At 46.5% G+C, this 17,120-nt stretch overlaps 1 protein-coding gene across 9 annotated transcripts in view; it reads left to right on the top strand.

Moving 5' to 3' along the window:
* Positions 1–17,120, top strand: part of CAMTA1 (calmodulin binding transcription activator 1) — a 242,457-nt gene that overhangs the window by 183,676 nt on the left and 41,661 nt on the right. For all 9 annotated transcript variants that reach the window (XM_068171512.1, XM_068171511.1, XM_068171510.1 and 6 more), the window contains 3 exons: positions 1,685–1,838; positions 11,678–11,818; positions 14,100–15,955. In XM_068171512.1, the coding sequence (XP_068027613.1) occupies positions 1,685–1,838; positions 11,678–11,818; positions 14,100–15,955 (2,151 nt within the window). The remainder of the gene's footprint in view (positions 1–1,684; positions 1,839–11,677; positions 11,819–14,099; positions 15,956–17,120) is intronic.

The raw sequence follows: 17,120 nt of genomic DNA, 5'->3' as shown, positions 1-17,120 counted from the left end.
CTGTACACCAGTGGCCTCCCCACTGCCAGCACCTTCTTAGCCAGCCCGGAGGAGCTGGGAGATATGACCAGCTCTCCCTGATCCTGAGGATGTGCAGGATGCTCCTGTGTGCACAAGGGGTGCACGAGAGGGTCATGGTCACCCCCACACAGAGCAGTGCTGAGTGCCACCCTGCCCCTGCCCCGGGCTGCTCCGGGTACAGCTCCAGCATGCTGGGCTTCAGTGCTGTGCTTTGCCCGCCAGAAGTTCCCTCCTCACGTCTCCTTGGGGAAGGTGTCCCTGTCCTGCTCCAGCTCTCCCCTGGTTTCATAAGCAAGTGCTCCCATCAGCACAACCTGTGGAAGTGGAGGATGGGTTGTGTTCCCACTCCCCCTCAGAACAGGGCTCTAACAGCATTAATGAAACATTAGAGTTTTAATTACACCATTATCCTATTTATTTTTATAAATAATTCCAAAGCAGTCATTAAAGTTTGCGAACTTAGGAGTAAATGACTTAAGGGAAAGAAATCATCTCCTCAATCTTGTTATTATCTATTGAACAATCTCCCTGGGATGCTGTTGGGGAACTGGCGGAGTTGTTGCTGCTGTTGAGATGATTCATTTCCTCGCAGGGTGGTAACAGAGCTCAGCTCCTGCTCCACGTGTCGGTGGGACGGCACCGCAGTGCGTCAGAGCAGGGTCTGTGCCCCGCAGCCCGCGGGAGGGGAGAGGGGAGCGGGTCAGCTGTGGGATCAGCTGTGGGATCCGCCTATGGGATCAGCTGTGGGATCAGCTGTGGGATCCGCTGTGGGATCCGCTTGCAGGATCACCTGTGGGATCCACCTATGGGATCAGCTGCAGGATCAGCTGTGGGATCCACCTGTGGGATCCACCTGTGGGATCAGCTGTGGGATCCACCTGCAGGATTAGCTTTGGTATCTACCTGCAGGATCAGCTGTGGGATCAGCTTGCAGGATCCACCTGTGGGATTAGCTTTGGTATCTACCTGCAGGATCAGCTGTGGGATCCACCTGCAGGATTAGCTTTGGTATCTACCTGCAGGATCAGCTGTGGGATCAACCTGCAGGGAGCTGGCACCTCTGTCCTCTTGCATCTGTCCTGGCTTTTCCAGTCCCAAGCCTCTGCAGTTTGCAAACATCTTCAAAAGACCAGGAATGACAGGCTTGTCTGTAAAGAGCCCATGTTTGGGGTGCTCTGTGATACTGTTTGTGAGCCTCCTCGGCTCTTCCCTCCTGTTTTCTGTCACTGTATGGAGAGTGTGGCTGTTCCTGATGTTCTCAGGTCACTTTCTGTATATTCAAAAAAGATTGATGTGGACCAGAACCGATGGAAGCATTGTCTCAAATGAACAAGAGGTCCCTTAAACCAAAGCATATTGCCTGGAGTTCATTGTCAGTGATGTTCATAGGAATACCCCAGGTATTTGGTGTTGCAAGGGTTGGAAAAGAGGTTCATGCTGAACATACCAGTGGAGCAGGAGTTGCAAGCAGAGGGCCCTCAGGGTGGGGGAAGCCATGTGCAAACCGTCAGCCGCTCCTCTTTTAAAGAACAGCTCTTATCCAGAGAAATCCAGTACAATCTGGGGTCTGATCATGATGCTTGCTGTCACAGTTTTAATTAGGAAGTTAAATGCAGAGAGTGCTGGCCCCAGCAACATAACCCTTGCTCTGCTGTCCCTGCAGAACCCAGACATTGTGTTGGTGCACTACCTGAACGTCCCGGCCATCGAGGACTGCGGGAAGCCGTGCGGCCCCATCCTGTGCTCAATAAACACCGACAAGAAGGAATGGGCAAAGTGGACAAAAGAGGAGCTCATCGGGCAGCTCAAACCGATGTGTGAGTATCTGGAGCTGGTTTTGCTTCTTTGCTGTATATTTAGAGTCCAGTGTCTCTCACAGCCAACAGCCATCCTGTGAAGGAGTCATTTGTCCATCCAACTCAGCTTGCGTCTGCATGCACTTTCTTTCCAATATTAAACAGTTCTGGGATGCATGGTGTGAGAGCTTCCCAGACTGACCCCAAAGAGGTCTCCTCTGCACACTGGGGGAAAACTGTACCTATGTTCTTGCATGTTCTAGGGCTGTTTGTAGGCACCTGCTCACTTGCAAAGAGCCTGTGTGGTACTGGCAGGCGGATTCCCCCAGGGGCACTCCATCTTTGGGTGGTCATTGTCAGGTCACAGTGGGTTGCTGTAGCTTGCAGGTGGCCCCATGGAACTGAGTGTTTTGAACTGAGCATCATTTCCTACAGTTTTGAACTTTGCAGCCTAAAGAGAAGGCTGCTTAGAGAAGGTGTGCAGAGTGACGGGGAAGTTTGCCCTCAGACAGGCAGTTCTTTGAACTCCTCTGCATCTGCCTTGGTGTATAATATTTTCCTTTGCATCACAGTTATATTGTATGTCTTCCCCTGGAGAGCACATTCCAATGTGCACACAAACATCTTTTTGCAATGAAAGAAAAATTAGACACAAAGTGGGCCTATAACCAAGAGAAAATTAACTGCAAAAGCCACAATACCAAATATGAGTCAACAAATACCAGGTCTGCTTCTGTTCCTGCCCCCTGCCCCTGCCTGGATGCTGGTGTCATGCCCAGCCTCCTGTAATTGGAGGTCACAGCCACGGGGTGCATCCTGATGTGTCTCTGCCATCCGTGAAAGATCAGCCTTGTGCTGATCACAGTGTTGGTAATCTGAGTTTGCAGTCCTTTGTTGCATCCTGAACTCTGCAGGCCCATGCATTCCTTTTCCACACAAAGCTGGAGGGCAGAGGAGGATAGAGAAAATGACACATTTGCCCCTGGGGCTGATAAACTTAGACAGAAATCCAGGATTTTGGTATAGCTGAGACTGTACAAGTACCTTAACATTAAACAGGAAAGGAAGCAGCAGCCTGTTAAAAAATCTGCAGTGCATCAAGAAAATTATGTGAAAACTACAACGAACTCGCCGTAAATTTAATAACACTTGGCTCTTTTATGTCTCAGGAGGGAAGAGTGAAATTCTGCGCAATTATTCAGAGTATATATGCATGTACACGTCTCTTTTTATGGGTACATATCCTGGGAAACACATCCTTAGAAATGTAGCTACAATAAAAGCTTTGTATTCTGGTCAGACCTAGAAAACAAAGAGGACAAGGATAACCATGTTTGGGGAACAGGGAGGCACCGCTCGCCAAGAAGCCATCAGATTTGGTTCCAGTATAGGGTGTGCCATGAAATTCTGGAGCCAGGCACATTAGTTTCATCACATTTTTGCATTAATCACATTCTTTCACAGACTTCACAGTTTGATTGCCTGATGTTTCCAAATTTCTCTGCCCTAAAGCAGATTTGTCAATGGCTTAATCAAAGCGTTGTGCATGGTGTCGCTGGTGCAGCGACAGTCTCACCCTTTTACCTGCTCTGTGTTGGGGTTTGTTGTGTTTTATTCCTCTGGACTTGGAAACCGGGGGGGTGTTTGTTGATTATTTTGTTTTCTTGGTTGCTGTTTTCCATGAGAGTTTCTCATTTAAGGCAAATTAGTGATGATTGCAGCCAGGGTGAGTGCAGAGGTCCAAGGCCTCTGTACCTGTGGGTAGGTTCCCATTTCAGACCACCGATGCCATTCAGGATTAAGGAAGAGAAGCTGATACTAGTCCTTTGGGGAACATGCTTCCTCCAGGTCAGAGGTTGGTGCCACTGACAAGTGCTGTTTAAGTCCTGCTCAGCCTGGGCTGAAGTCAGGTGCTGAAGCTGTTGACCTCTGTCAGGTATTAAAGCTTTTCTGTCAGGATGGAGGGTAGCAGACAGTCAGTGGTGTGGCAGCCAGTGGTGTGGGAGCATGTTCTCTTGGCCTGCAGAACTAAAAGCAATGTGGCAGATGGCTGGCAGGGTGAGCAGCATCGGTCCTGGAGTCCAAGCTAGACAAATACATCAAACTGTTTTTCCTGAAATGCAGAGAGACCCTGACTGGGATGATCAGGGAGTTTGTTTACATTTCTTGCATCCATAATTTGCTCAGCTCCCTTTTCCTTCCCCGCTGCATCATCCCAAAGTCAGTCCAGGTTTCAGCAAGTCTTCAGCAGCATCAGGGACAGGCACCAGCCTCTGGTGCCAGCCTTGTCAGCCTCGTGAGCAGAGCAGGGTTCTGAAGTCTGGGTGCTGAGAGGTGGCTTCTGCCCTGCTCCTGAAGGAGACTGCTGAACCCAGAGAGAGCTTCTGGGCTGGCTGCAGGGGCGGTGTTTGCTCATTCTGTCACTGTGCTTGCACTGCTGTTACGGATTAAAACCCCACCTTTTTGGAGTGGCCGTAGAGCTCTGAGAGCTTTGTGGAAAGAGCATTAACTTGTTCTAACGTAGCTGGTGTGTGAGACTGAAATGAACCCTTTTCTCAACACCTCCAGCTGAGTTGAGACTGTAAATAATTAATTAATCCGCCTGACCTCAGCTTTCATGGCTTTGGATTTTTGCTTTAGTTCTGATCTATTGGTCAACTGCCTTCACACTGGAATGTCCATGACCTCCTGATTGCCTTCTCTGGACCATCGCTGTTGGCTTGTCAGACCTCAATTTGGCAGTCCTCAAGACTGAAGCACGTGAGCCTAGAAGTCCTCATACACATTCCTGACCTCCCACAAGATGATTCCTTCCTCCTTGCAGGCTTGAAGAGGGGCCCCTTTGTCTCAGAGTGTCAGCAAGGTCAGGGAGCCCAGGGTGTGGTACCTCCACTGATGCTAGACCTGGGATTAATCCAACTGTTGGCAGCATCTCAACTGGCTGTCTCAAGCAAAAGGGTTGTCGTGTGTGTGTTGCTTTGGTATGAATGCAACTTTTGGGTACATTTGTGTAAAGTAAACAGCTATAATCCATGAAAATTCTGCAGGAATGTTGTCCGAGGCACCTGTAAGTCATTTCAGGATGCCTGGTGTGAAGAATGAGCCTCAATTTGGCATAACTTTCAATTTCCCCCCTCCCTTGTGCCCCATTACAGTCTTGCTTTGAGAGTTCTCTGAATAGATTAGCAGATGTCCTTAGAGGCATCTGGTGGTAAAAGCAAATTCAGTGGCAGAATCCATCACAGCAGAATTCTGTATATAAACTCCATATGATCAGCAAATTGTGGGCCAGCTCATGTTGGGGGTTTCTCCAAATCATCCCCTTTTGGCTCTCTCATCTTCAGCTGGCAAAGTATGACTTAAAAGCTCACAGCTGGTGCTACGTTGCAATCCTTGTTCCAGGTCCACTATAATTAAGAGCTATCTTCCTTTCAGAGGAAAAGCTTTTTGCATTTCTCTGCTGCATAGGAACTGAGGGCTCCTGTTTGTGCCGCCTGCACGCAGCCACAGCTGGGCAAGCTGGAAGTTCCATGTGTGCCCATCAGTCCATGGGCAGGGGCTGCTCTTGCCTTTTCCCAGAGTCCCTAATTCTGTGTCAGTGAAGCCATCAGGCCTCCTGGAGGTGACCTTAACCTGCATCCCTGCGTTGTCATCACTGGAGAAAGCATCAAACGCCTGTAGCTCAGAACAAAACTCAGCAGCAATTGGAATTAATGCAGTTTGAAGAACTGAGTTGTTGGGAGTTTTACCTTGGCTTGAATTTATATTCAATTTCAGTAACTCTATTTAAGGATTGGGGTTATATTTCATCTTAAAAGATCAGTTGTACAAAAATGCTACATGGGATGAATTTCACAATTCCCCAAGCAGTTTGTCTGAGCTCCAAAGTACCCCTCAATGGAAACTGAAGCTTGCCAGCTTAGCTCAGCTGACCACGTAGAAAGCAATGTGGATTCTTTAAGAAAACATTGAGTTTAGTAATGCTGACATCCAGTTTTGCTGCAATAGTCTGTGTTTTTATTAAAAAGAGAACATGATAGAAGGTGCTAGATAGGTTCTTATGTCCACTTGGACTGTGAGTACCCCTGTTCACGTTGTCTGTGTGGCCAGCATTGGCCTCCTGCTCATCAGCACCTGCTCAGCTTCTCATCTTCCCCCAGCCCCTTCGCTACTGCAGGCGTGCAGCTCATGCAGGAATACACCTTCCCTCTCCTCTGAGATCTGCGGTGGCCTTTATGTCCCCAGAGGAAGTTTGATCCCATGCCTAAATGGGTCACTCTGGGGGGAAACAGTTTCCCTTGTGGTCGAATTTCACCTACCGTAGACAGCCCCACTTTGCCAAAAGAACAAAATTAGGAGCTGTGTTTCAGCTGGTGCCTTTCAGCTGCGTTTGGAGACACCAAAGTGAAATAATCCCCCTGCGTGCTGACAGCAGTCCAGTAGGAGCCCACCATTATCAGTAATAGAAACTCACTTGAGGAAACCCAAACCAGATAGTTTCCTGACCCCCTCAAACTTGGGGATTAAACAGATGCAGCAATTGCTGAACCTCTCTGAGGAGGCTACAGGCACAGCAGCCTTTGTTTCCTGTTCTTCCGTAGTGTTTTATCTCCGCTGTTAACACTTGGCAGGCTGGCAGTGACTGGCAGACTCGGTCCTAGAGCATCTGCAAAGGTGTCCGTCCAAATCTTCCTGGCAGTGCCACCGAGACGTGGCCTGGGAAGGAGGGCTGGGACCCCCGGGAAGAGCCCCGGGAGCCTTGGGAAAGGCTCAGCGCTCTCTCTGTGTGGGCTGTGCTTATGAGGAATTTTTTTTCCCCCAAATAAGCCTAGCAAGATTTTTGCTTTAAAAAAAAAAAAAAAAAAAAAAAAAGGCAAACAAAGCTGGAGAAAAAACTATTTCAAAAATAACCCTAGAGAAATGGGGAGGCCCTGCTGGGCTTCGTGTGGGGCCGGGGCCCCGGCACACGCGGGCCCGCTCCCGGTGCTGATCCCGGCCCTCATCCGCCGGCCGGGCCCGGCCGTTCCTTATCCGCTGGCGCCACCTGGCGGCCGCCGCGCGCCGTTCCCGCGGCTCTGGCGGCGGCAGCAGCAGCAGGAGAAGGAGGAGGAGGAGGAGGAGGGGGAGGATGGTGATGGTGCCCTTGAGCCGCAGCCGGAGGAGGGCGAGGACCACACAGGACGAGCGGGAGAAGTGGCTGCCACTCTGCCCCTCCATGTGCGAGCAGGCTCGGGCTTCACGCGTCTGTAGACAGGGGCAGGGGGCTGAGCTGAGCGGCTTGGGAAGAGCCGTGCCTTGTCCTGCTGGCCCCCTCCAAGGCGCCTTGGCCGACACGGCTGCCCAGCCCCTGTGAGCATCCCACTGTATCTGAGTAAACCTTCAAGGAAAAGGTTGAAGGCTTCCTTTCAAAACCTGTTGTGTTGGAGGCAGACATCTCTTTAAAGAGCGGCTCCGAGCAAAACGCCCCTGTGAGTCCGTGCAGGACATTAGCATTCAGGGGGTGTCACCGCTGTCCCCAGCAGTGAGGCTCAGGTAAACCTGTCCTTCACAACCAGTAAGGAGTGGAAATGGAAGGCTGGAAAATCAAAGCTAAACTGTGTGTGGGCGTCTGAGTGCGAAAGGATAAATCTAATGGAAATATCCTTCAGCCAAACTGAGAAATCAGAGCAAGGCCTTTACAACAGAAACACAGTGGAAATGGAAGGGACAAGGCTGCCATTTCCAATGGAGCATCGCCATGGAAACACCTCTCAGTGTCAACACTTGGTGGAGCAGGATGTGGGCAGCAAGGCAGGAATGGGCAGCTGGACAAAGGACCCACTCATGCTCCCAGCAGCACTTCGGGGATTTTTAAAGCACTTTGTGTGGGTCAGGAGTGGCTGAGGGCAGGACTTACAACACCAGGGCTTGCAGCGGGCTGTCGAGATACATCGGGAGGCAGAGGCAAACAGAAACCTGACCTTGATGATTCTAGATACTCTACCTCTATTAGTCTATCCAACTTACCAGTTTCATGGGGGAGATCTCATTGTTGTTACTCAAGTAACAAAAGACCAAACTGGGGCAGAGGAGCCACACGTAGGGTATAGGGAATGGCTTCATAATGTACTGTACATGTACATGTATGTGTAAGCTGTGTTCTGGGGGGGTGGTATGGAAGAGCAAAGTCTTTGGAATAAAACCAGGAAGTGTAAAATGCTTGAAGTGGCAAAGAGAAATGTCTAAGAGCATTCAGAAAGGGTGAAATGTGGGAGGGTATTTTAGGGACAAGTTTTGCTTAGGGTAGAGAAAGCACAGGGAGGGAAACAGGGAAACAGCTGTTGATGGTGTTAGAGCTAGAGTGATGATGAGACAGTGAGGTAGAGTTCAGGTGACAGGGAGGAGGAAGATATCTGCAAGACAGCAGGACTGCAGGCCTGGGAATTGTGGAGGACTGAGTACCACCAGCAGCAGCAGAAGGCAGAAATAGCCAAGGTGGTGTAAGAAACTTGGACAGTCATATGCATCTGTTTCTGTCATATGCATCTGTGTGCAAGTTTCCCTTGGACTCTGAGCAGCCTTTTTGTTGGTACTTCAGATCATCTTTCATTCCTTTGCTCATGGTGGTCAAAGTCCTGGCAATGAACAAAGAGCTGCTGGGCACTATCAGAAGGTCATTTTTACTGCTTTTTCTTCAAAAAGGAAGAAAGAGAAGAAAGGTGAGTGCCCAAGCTAATGAAAAGAGATTGCAGCAGCATTAGCACTCAGAGCTGTGGACCTTCCCCTAGCCTCACTTCTCTCCCTTGAGCACCCAGTGCAGCGCCAGTAACTGTGCCTGGCTGCGCTGCCTGGTGCTGCAGGCGCTGTGCAGAGGGTGTGTGGCAGGAGGAATGTGTTGCTGCTGTAATGCAGCAGCTTTTAGACCCCTCCATGCTATCACTGAAAAGGGAAGTGTTGAAGCAGTTCACAGCTTTCATATTAAATTATCAAGAAATGCAGAAGAAGTCTGAACAGGAATCTGGATTAAAATCCTTTCCAGAGTTTCTGCTAAGCTTCAGACTATTTTTCCCCTTTTGTGTTCATATATTATGGCTATATTTAATCAAACATAGTTCTACAGTGGTTTCACTTCTTGAACCACTAAGAAGCAGGAAGAGTATGTGTGTATGCTTTTTATTAGCCTTCCTTTCATAATGCACTTTCTTCCCTATAGAAATCTCCTTTCCTGCTGATTCATTATGTGTCAGGAAGCCAAGCATGACATGTTAAAAGCCATCTTGATAGTGTTTGGTATTCAGCACCAACAATTCACCAGGCACAGGAGTCTTTCTTTAAAAGAGGGAGGAAGAAAATCTGCATATTGGATGTGCCAAGATAGTGGATAATTTGCATTAAGCATCCAGACATTCTTTTTTTGCAATCTGTTACCCTTCACTGGCTTTTTATTTTATAACCTTCATACCATATGGGGAACATAAGCACCAAAAAAAAGTGGCACCACGTGGACAGAAGCTGGAGCCAGAGCCCTTTAGGATCAGCTGGAGCAAGGCTAGAGAAGGACCTTTCCTCAGCAGCAATTGATCCTCAATGGGACTTTGCTATGCTGGAAGGACCTGAAAATAATAGGCATGGCTCTCTAAGTACCCAGCTATAAAGCTGCTGTCCATTATGCCTTAGCTCCTAGCTCACAGCTTGATTCAGACTTTAGAACCATCATCATGAATACAGAAACCCCGAGCCATGATTCACTTCCCAAACCTGCCCCTGCTCATCCCAGGATTTAGCAGCAGTAGGGGGCAGAGCTGCCATCCCGCTGTAAAACAAACTTTCTGTACCCAATGACACGAACACCAGCTCACTTCTTTAGCAAAGCACTTCTGAAGTCACCAGAAATTACCTAATGCAAAGTTTCTCAACAATAATTGCAGTTCAGTAACTTTGTGTTGTATAGCTGAAAGCATCCAAAACACTTACCTGCATTCTGATCTCACTGACAATGTATTTTTTGTAAAATTGCTATTTGGACATCACTTACTAGACATAATATCACTGGTGACAGAACAATGTATCTTAAATAATAAAATGACAGAACAATGTATCTTAAAGAATAAAATAAAATAATAAAATGAGCAGAGGTAGTGAAGTGGCAAGTGTGTCTAACTTAGATGTAATAACAGAGACTGAGTGTTAAGAGGAAATCCAAAACTGTGAATATACTAGAAAGCAAAATCTGTTGGGTACAATAACAATAAATGTGGTCATCAAACAAACATAGAGGGACTTATTACAAAACTATCTGCAGCACTTTAAACAGTGATATGGGGAAGAATACTTGTAAACCTGATTTACAGTATTTCTGCAGGTTATCCAGCCTGGCCAATGTGAATTCTGCAGTGTAAAACTAGACCAAGATGAGATGCTGTTAGGCAAAGTGACATTAGTGGGTGAGGAGGCAGTACAGCAACAGGTAACAAAAAAAGCAATAAAACTGCTTCACAGAGCAGATCCAGGAGCTCTGTTCCACCAGCTGCGTGTGACACACTCAGTGAGCAGCATCAGAGAGAACAGAAGACTGTTCACAGGATATGCTGCCCCTGTGACCACAGTCATTAGATGTCACAAACATCCCTTCATTTGCTTCTGATCTCCTTGCACGATGCTGCTTTTGGCTTGTGCTCCAGCCTGTGGCTGTGCAGGAGCGTCAGCCCGTCCTGCTGTTGTCAGGATTTTCCCCCTTCACATTGGGGACCTGTGTCTCTACTACAAAGCCTAAGTCCATGGGACTTTCAGCTTTGATTTTGTATATTCTGGCTTAAGGATTTTAGAACACAACATGCAAGGACCGTGCTTTGATAGACTATGGAAAAGACTGTCCTGAAAAGAAGCTGCCAGGCATAAGGACACCTTGGAAATTATGTTGTCACTTATCAGCACTTCACAAAATCTGCACATGAGCTGTGGTGCATTTAAAGGATAAATAAATAATATGCACATATAAATTGCTCAGAGGGACATTAAAAGAGACACAGAAAATGCTTTGAGTCAGTTATTATGGATAAAATATTTTATAAGTGCCATTTCCATTGTAAGTCAGGTTGCAAATATCACTGTTATAGGAAATTCTGCAACTAAAATATTCTGAGAGGGAGTCTTTATTCAAATAATGTATCTGCATGCAGTCTAGCATTCTTATTTAAATAGCTAACAGGCCCAGAGTTCCCAAGAAAAGAGCTTCAGTTTGCAACATGTTCTGTAACATCACCCACCTGTCCATTTTCCCAAATTACTAAAAGGTCGTCCAAATCTGAGGAGGAGCTCACACAGTGTCTGTAAGTCACTCCCAAAAAATGAGTCAGCCTCCACTGCTGCCACCCGGGGTCTGACAATGAAGACCTGGCAGAACATTTGCATTTGCTGTTACTCTGGTGTATTTTTGGCTGCTGATTTTACTATAAAGCTGATTTTGTTTTCATATTAGACAGAAGAAGATTCCAAAACGCTCTTTGGAATTATACTGCTTTACTTCAATGGAACCAAGTCTTTTGTTGTTTCTGGGTTTTCAGTGAAGGTTGCTGGCACTGCAGAGAGTCCTTGCAGGTGCAGAGTCCCTGTTAGCAGCAGACTGAAATCGAGCCAGATACTCTGCTGAGGAGTTTTTCCTCTATATATACCTAATTCAGGAATTGCCTTTGGAAGCCTGTTGATACCAAGGAGCAGAGAATAGTAAACCAGTATCCATTACTGTTGCTTTTTATAGGTCTCCTTTCAGTTCTGACAGAAAGCAGCAGGAATGGATTTTTGCTGGTAATTTGGAGTGGCTTTTGATGGTTTTGGCATGATTTTGCAGTTTCTGATGGGAAATGTTACTGTTCTCTTTGCAGTTCATGGCATCAAGTGGACATGCAGCAATGGCAACAGCAGTTCAGGGTTCTCAGTGGAACAGCTCGTGCAGCAGATCCTCGATAGCCACCAGACCAAGCCCCAGCCTCGAACACACAACTGTCTCTGCACTGGTACCTTGGGTGAGTACCTCGGGAGGGCACAGAGTGACTCAGCTTCATCCAGTCTGGGAGCAGGGTTTCTAGTACTGAGGTGATAAAAATGCTGTCTCATGAAACACTGGGACACGATGAACTCAAGAGCTGACAGGAGAAGTCTCGAGCACAGAAAGATGCAGCTGGAACTTCTGGAGGGAAGGTCAATGCTTTCTAATAAATGCAGTCCACACATGAGCTGCTCAAAAAGGTACATTCTCTTCTACATGTACAAATTCTGTTACCAAAGCCTCAACATCTAATGTTCTTCCAGCTTCACCCTCTGAATTCCTTGCCCTGAAGCTCATGTTTTTGGAGAAGTGCTCATGTGGTTAACTGCAAGGTATCACTGAAATAAGCCAGGTCCTATTTAGGCATCATGAAAATACAGTTCTCTTTCTTGTTAAAGGAGAAGACCTTGTTTTGGATGACACTAGAGCAGCAAGAAACAGCATCCTTAGTGTTAGCATTTCCCACAGACAGTGGAAAGCTAAGTGATTCACTTTCCAACTCATCTGCTATATATCTGCTCCTTTCTAGCACTTTGGTCAAATAAAGTATATGACACATTAACTAGTCTTTAGCAAAGCTTATAAAGGAAAGTTGTCAGTGCTTCAAAGGGTTATTTTTTTCTTCTTTTCTTGAGCAGTTGCATTATAAAATCAAAGCTTAAATAAGAATGATGACCTCTGAAATACCTGAGTTTGGATTAAAATTCACCCCTTAAGGCTCAGCATTTGATCCAGGCTTGCAGATCTGAACATGAATCCTTTTATTCTTCCCTTTGATGTTTTGTCTTGTGCTAAGTCTGCTCAGTGCTTTTTAACACAACAGTATTGCTTTGTTTTGTAACTGGCTTGCACATTGACACACACATTCCCAATCCCTTACTGTCATCCACAAATACAGCAGCATGAAAGTCTTTCTCTTGTTCCTGTTCATTTCTATACCTAGGAGAATAGAGAGATTTAATATTGTATTTAGTCTCAAAAGCACTGTCTTGAACTACTTTAAGTGACCTCATTCAAATCTTGAACACATAATAGAGAAGTTCCTCTTCAAGGGCAAGCAACAAAAGATTCAGCAAATTGCAGTGCCTGCATAGATGCTTTATGTTGCCCAGAAGATGGCATTTATAATTGCAGCCATGAGCTATAGCAAGGAGGCTTCTTCCTCCCTTCAGTCATTCTACAGTTCTGTAATTAATGTTCTTACCTCATTCTAGGGAAAATTAATCAATTAAGGAAAGAAACATCAAAAATTCATGGGCTGCTGTTCTTTAAACAGCAAAAGCAGTCCCTGCACCAGAGCTGGTGACTAAGGTGCCTTTGCAGACAGAATTGTTTGCATCATCCTGCCTGGATTACAAGCTCTCAGGAATGCAAGTGATGTTACCTTTACAGGCCAGTAAAGGTGCTGGCTGGTTTAATTCATGGAGGATTTTCTTCTAGTGGCCCTTGCTTGAACATTCTTCAGCAGCTCCAGTGCTGTCTGTCCTCTGTGTGCTCCTCTCAGAGTACAGTGTGTCTGCCAGCACAGGAATGGCTGAGAGTCAGAGAAACACATCAGCAGCCTTTTGGGAGGGCAAGAATGCTTTGCATGGCTAATGGGTTACTTCAATAATTTGACTGGCAACTGTAAGACAGTGATGACAGGAAGATGTGAGCTACAATCTGGGCAGCAGGGTGATGCCGGGGACAGGGGCATGATGTGGCATCTGTCACCTCCAGATTACTGGTCAGCATCCGTGCCCCGAGAGTGGTTGTCAAACTTCCCAGCATCTCCCAGCGTAGAATGCAGAGCATGTGTTCCAGGGGCTGAGGTCTTGTCCATGGGGCAGATGGAACAGGGCCCTGTGCCACAGCTGACAACAGCAGCACTTGCTCTGCAGACTTTGCACTGAGATTAGGCACATTTAAATAACTCTGAAACTTGTCACAGATGCCAATTCCCCTCTGCCTGATCGGGGCAGGGAGGAAGGGGGCAGGTGCTACATGGGGTGAGGGTAGGGGTCCCTAAGTGCCTGATGTGAGGTTACTGTTACTGCATGCAGTGGATCTGTGCATTAGACAGGACCTGTACTTCTGGCACTGGTGAGAAATTTGTTTTATTTTGAAGATATTGTCTGCTCTCTCATGTGTGTTCTCACTTATTGTCACACATGTATGCACAAGCATAGCTGTCCTTTGCTAGAGCCACGAGATACACAACTAGCATTGTCCTAATTTTGTATTTACTGAACAGCAAATACTGTTGTTTTCTGGCACAGGGGCAGGAAGCAGTGTGCATCACAAGTGTAACAGTGCCAAACACCGCATCATATCACCAAAGGTTGAACCAAGGACAGGTGGGTACAGCACTCATTCAGAGGTACAAAATAACGATGTCTCTGAAGGCAAGAACGAGCACAGTCATGGCAAGGCCTCCAGCCGAGAGAAGAGGAACGGCAAAGTGGCGAAACCAGTGTTGCTCCATCAAAACAGCACTGAGGTTTCTTCCACCAACCAGGTGGAGGTCCCTGACACAACCCAGAATTCTCCTGTGTCCATCAGCAGTGGGTTAAACAGCGACCCAGATATGGCAGATAGCCCAGCTGTCACTGGTGTGTCCAGTATGGCTGTAGCATCAGTTATGGGAAGTTTGTCACAAAGTGCCACCGTATTTATGTCAGAAGTCACCAGTGAAGCTGTGTACACGATGTCACCCACATCTGGCCCAAATCAGCACCTTCTGTCCTCAGATGCAGCTGCACAAGGACTGGTACTTGCTGTGAGTTCAGATGGACACAAGTTTGCTTTTCCAACAACTGGCAGTTCAGAGAGCTTGTCGATGCTACCCAGCACTGTCTCTGAGGAACTTGTGCTCTCCACAACTTTAGAAGGAAATAGGAAAATTCCAGAAACCACCATGAATTTTGACCCAGACTGTTTTCTTAACAATCCCAAGCAAGGGCAGACTTATGGTGGAGGAGGTATGAAAAGTGACAGCATCAATACCAACATAAGGCAGTCACCCACAACAGAACGTAGCTTCAACTTCAATACAACCCTCACAAAAGAAATTAAAACTGAGGACACATCTTTCGAACAACAGATGTCCAAAGAAGCATTTTCCTCCACTTCTGCATCTAACACTCTCACACTCAGTACTGGTTCAGGTTTACTTCCATCTGGAGGAGGTCTGAGCCCAAGTACCACCCTGGAGCAGATGGACTTCAGTGCCATTGACTCCAACAAGGACTATTCTTCCAGCTTCAATCAGACCGTCCAGAGCCCTCACGTCCATCAGACCCCTTCCCCCAGCTTCTTTCTGCAGGATGCCAGCAAACCTCTTCCCCTTGAACAAAACACTCACAACAATTTGAATGACACAAGTAGCTCATTTGTGAACACGTTAGGAATCTCCAATGTGAAAACAGAGTCCTCGTCCCAAACCACGTCCAACTGTAACGGCACAGTGGAAACCAGAATAGAGTCCACCTCTTCTCTCCAGCTCATGCAGTTCCAAGCAAACTTCCAGGCTATGACTGCAGAAGCTGAAGTTCCCATGGAGACCTCCCAGCAGGCAGAAGGAAATGAAAATCTACTTAAATCAGGGGATCTTCAAGCCTGCAACACAGAACACTACTTGCAGCCTGAGGCCAACGGGGGTATCAGGAATGGAAACAACCTCCCTATTCTCCAAGGAAACATGGTACAAGGACTCTATCCTGTGGCCCATCCTAGCTTAAATAACTCCTCCAACATGGAGCTTAACTTAGACCACTTTGACATCTCCTTCAGCAACCAGTTTTCTGATCTAATTAACGATTTCATATCAGTAGAAGGTGGGAGCAATGCTCTGTATGGACACCAGCTGGTGTCAGGTGACAGTGCTGGACTGTCACAGCCTGAAGACAGTAACAGAGCGACGTACAACCAGGCCGAAATGTGCATTCCTTGCTGCAGCCCTCAGCAAGCCAACATGCAGCTCAGCAGCACGGAGAACGGAGCCAGCACCATGGCGTACATGCACGTGGCTGAGGTGGTCTCGGCAGCTGCGGCACAAGGCACTTTGGGGCTGCTGCAGCAGAGTGGGCGCTTGTTCATGGTGACAGATTATTCACCAGAGTGGTCTTACCCTGAGGTAAGTCCAGGGCTTTTACTCACTCGTGTTTACTGCTTTATCTTTCGTTGCCTTGTTAATAAGGGAACTGTTCTGTGAAAGCTTGGAAAGGGCCTTTAAAATATTTCTCTCCAAGTCAGAGCATTCAAGGCTGCTTGCATGTCTGAGTGTACTTTGAATTAAGCACTTCATTATCCTGACAGGGCCCTTTCTTCACTTAGGAAGCATCTGAACAGAAAGGTATTGTTTCATTGAAAGCCTGGTCTTCCCCACATGATGGCTTCATGGCGTTACCTAGGCCCAGTAGAGCAGTTGTATTTGCAAACTGGGGCTGTTCCTTACATTTGTCACTTGTGAAAAACACCAATCACTTGTTTTTTAAAATCTTAAAAGTTTATTAGTAATAAAATAGTTATAAAAAAGTAGTAATAAAATTAGAGTAATAAAAATTTGGACAATGAGGATTAGGACACTACGAGACAATAAAAAGCAAAGAATTACGGACGTCCGGATGTTTTTGGGCACTGAGCTGCCAAAACCATGCCTTGTGAACAAAGAAATAACCCTTAAAGGCAACAGCCTGTTGCATATTCATGTATCTAATACATAATGCATACATTCCTTGCAAATTAATAACTTTTCTGGTTTTTGTCAACTTCTTCCCCTTGATCCTGGTGGTTCCATAAAGACAGAGACAAGGAGGAAGAATGTTTGTCTTTTCCGATAAGGAGGCTGTAACTCTTTATGGGCCCTGTAGCTGTTATCTCTGTGCAAAGAGATTCTTGATTATCCTATCACTTTCTTGAGCTAGTAAAAAACATCTTACATCACAGAGTTTCTATTTTAACAATAACTTGTAACCTAAAACTATATTTAACACACTACTTAAAAAGGATTAATACAGTATTACAAAATAACCCTCCATAATACATGTAGTAGTCAATTTAATATTTGCAAACAGTCAATCATAAAATATGCATTTTTCACATCACTGATGTTCCTAGTAGAATAATTCAAGGCCTGCACAGCCTTAAGGAGTTCAGCATTTCCCTCCATCTCACTGACTTTCAAAATCAGTCACATGCCCCATATCCTGAAAATGGCAGCAGCACAGATCTTGCTGCTGGGAAGGAATGCGTGAGGAAAGAGAGTGTTTGAGCCACTAATGGGAAGAGGTTATTTTGAA

This window comes from Anomalospiza imberbis, chromosome 23 (assembly GCF_031753505.1).
Source record: "Anomalospiza imberbis isolate Cuckoo-Finch-1a 21T00152 chromosome 23, ASM3175350v1, whole genome shotgun sequence".
Taxonomy (NCBI): domain Eukaryota; kingdom Metazoa; phylum Chordata; class Aves; order Passeriformes; family Viduidae; genus Anomalospiza; species Anomalospiza imberbis.
The sequence above is the reverse complement of the archived record's forward strand: the minus strand, read 5'-3'. Positions and strand labels throughout refer to the sequence as shown.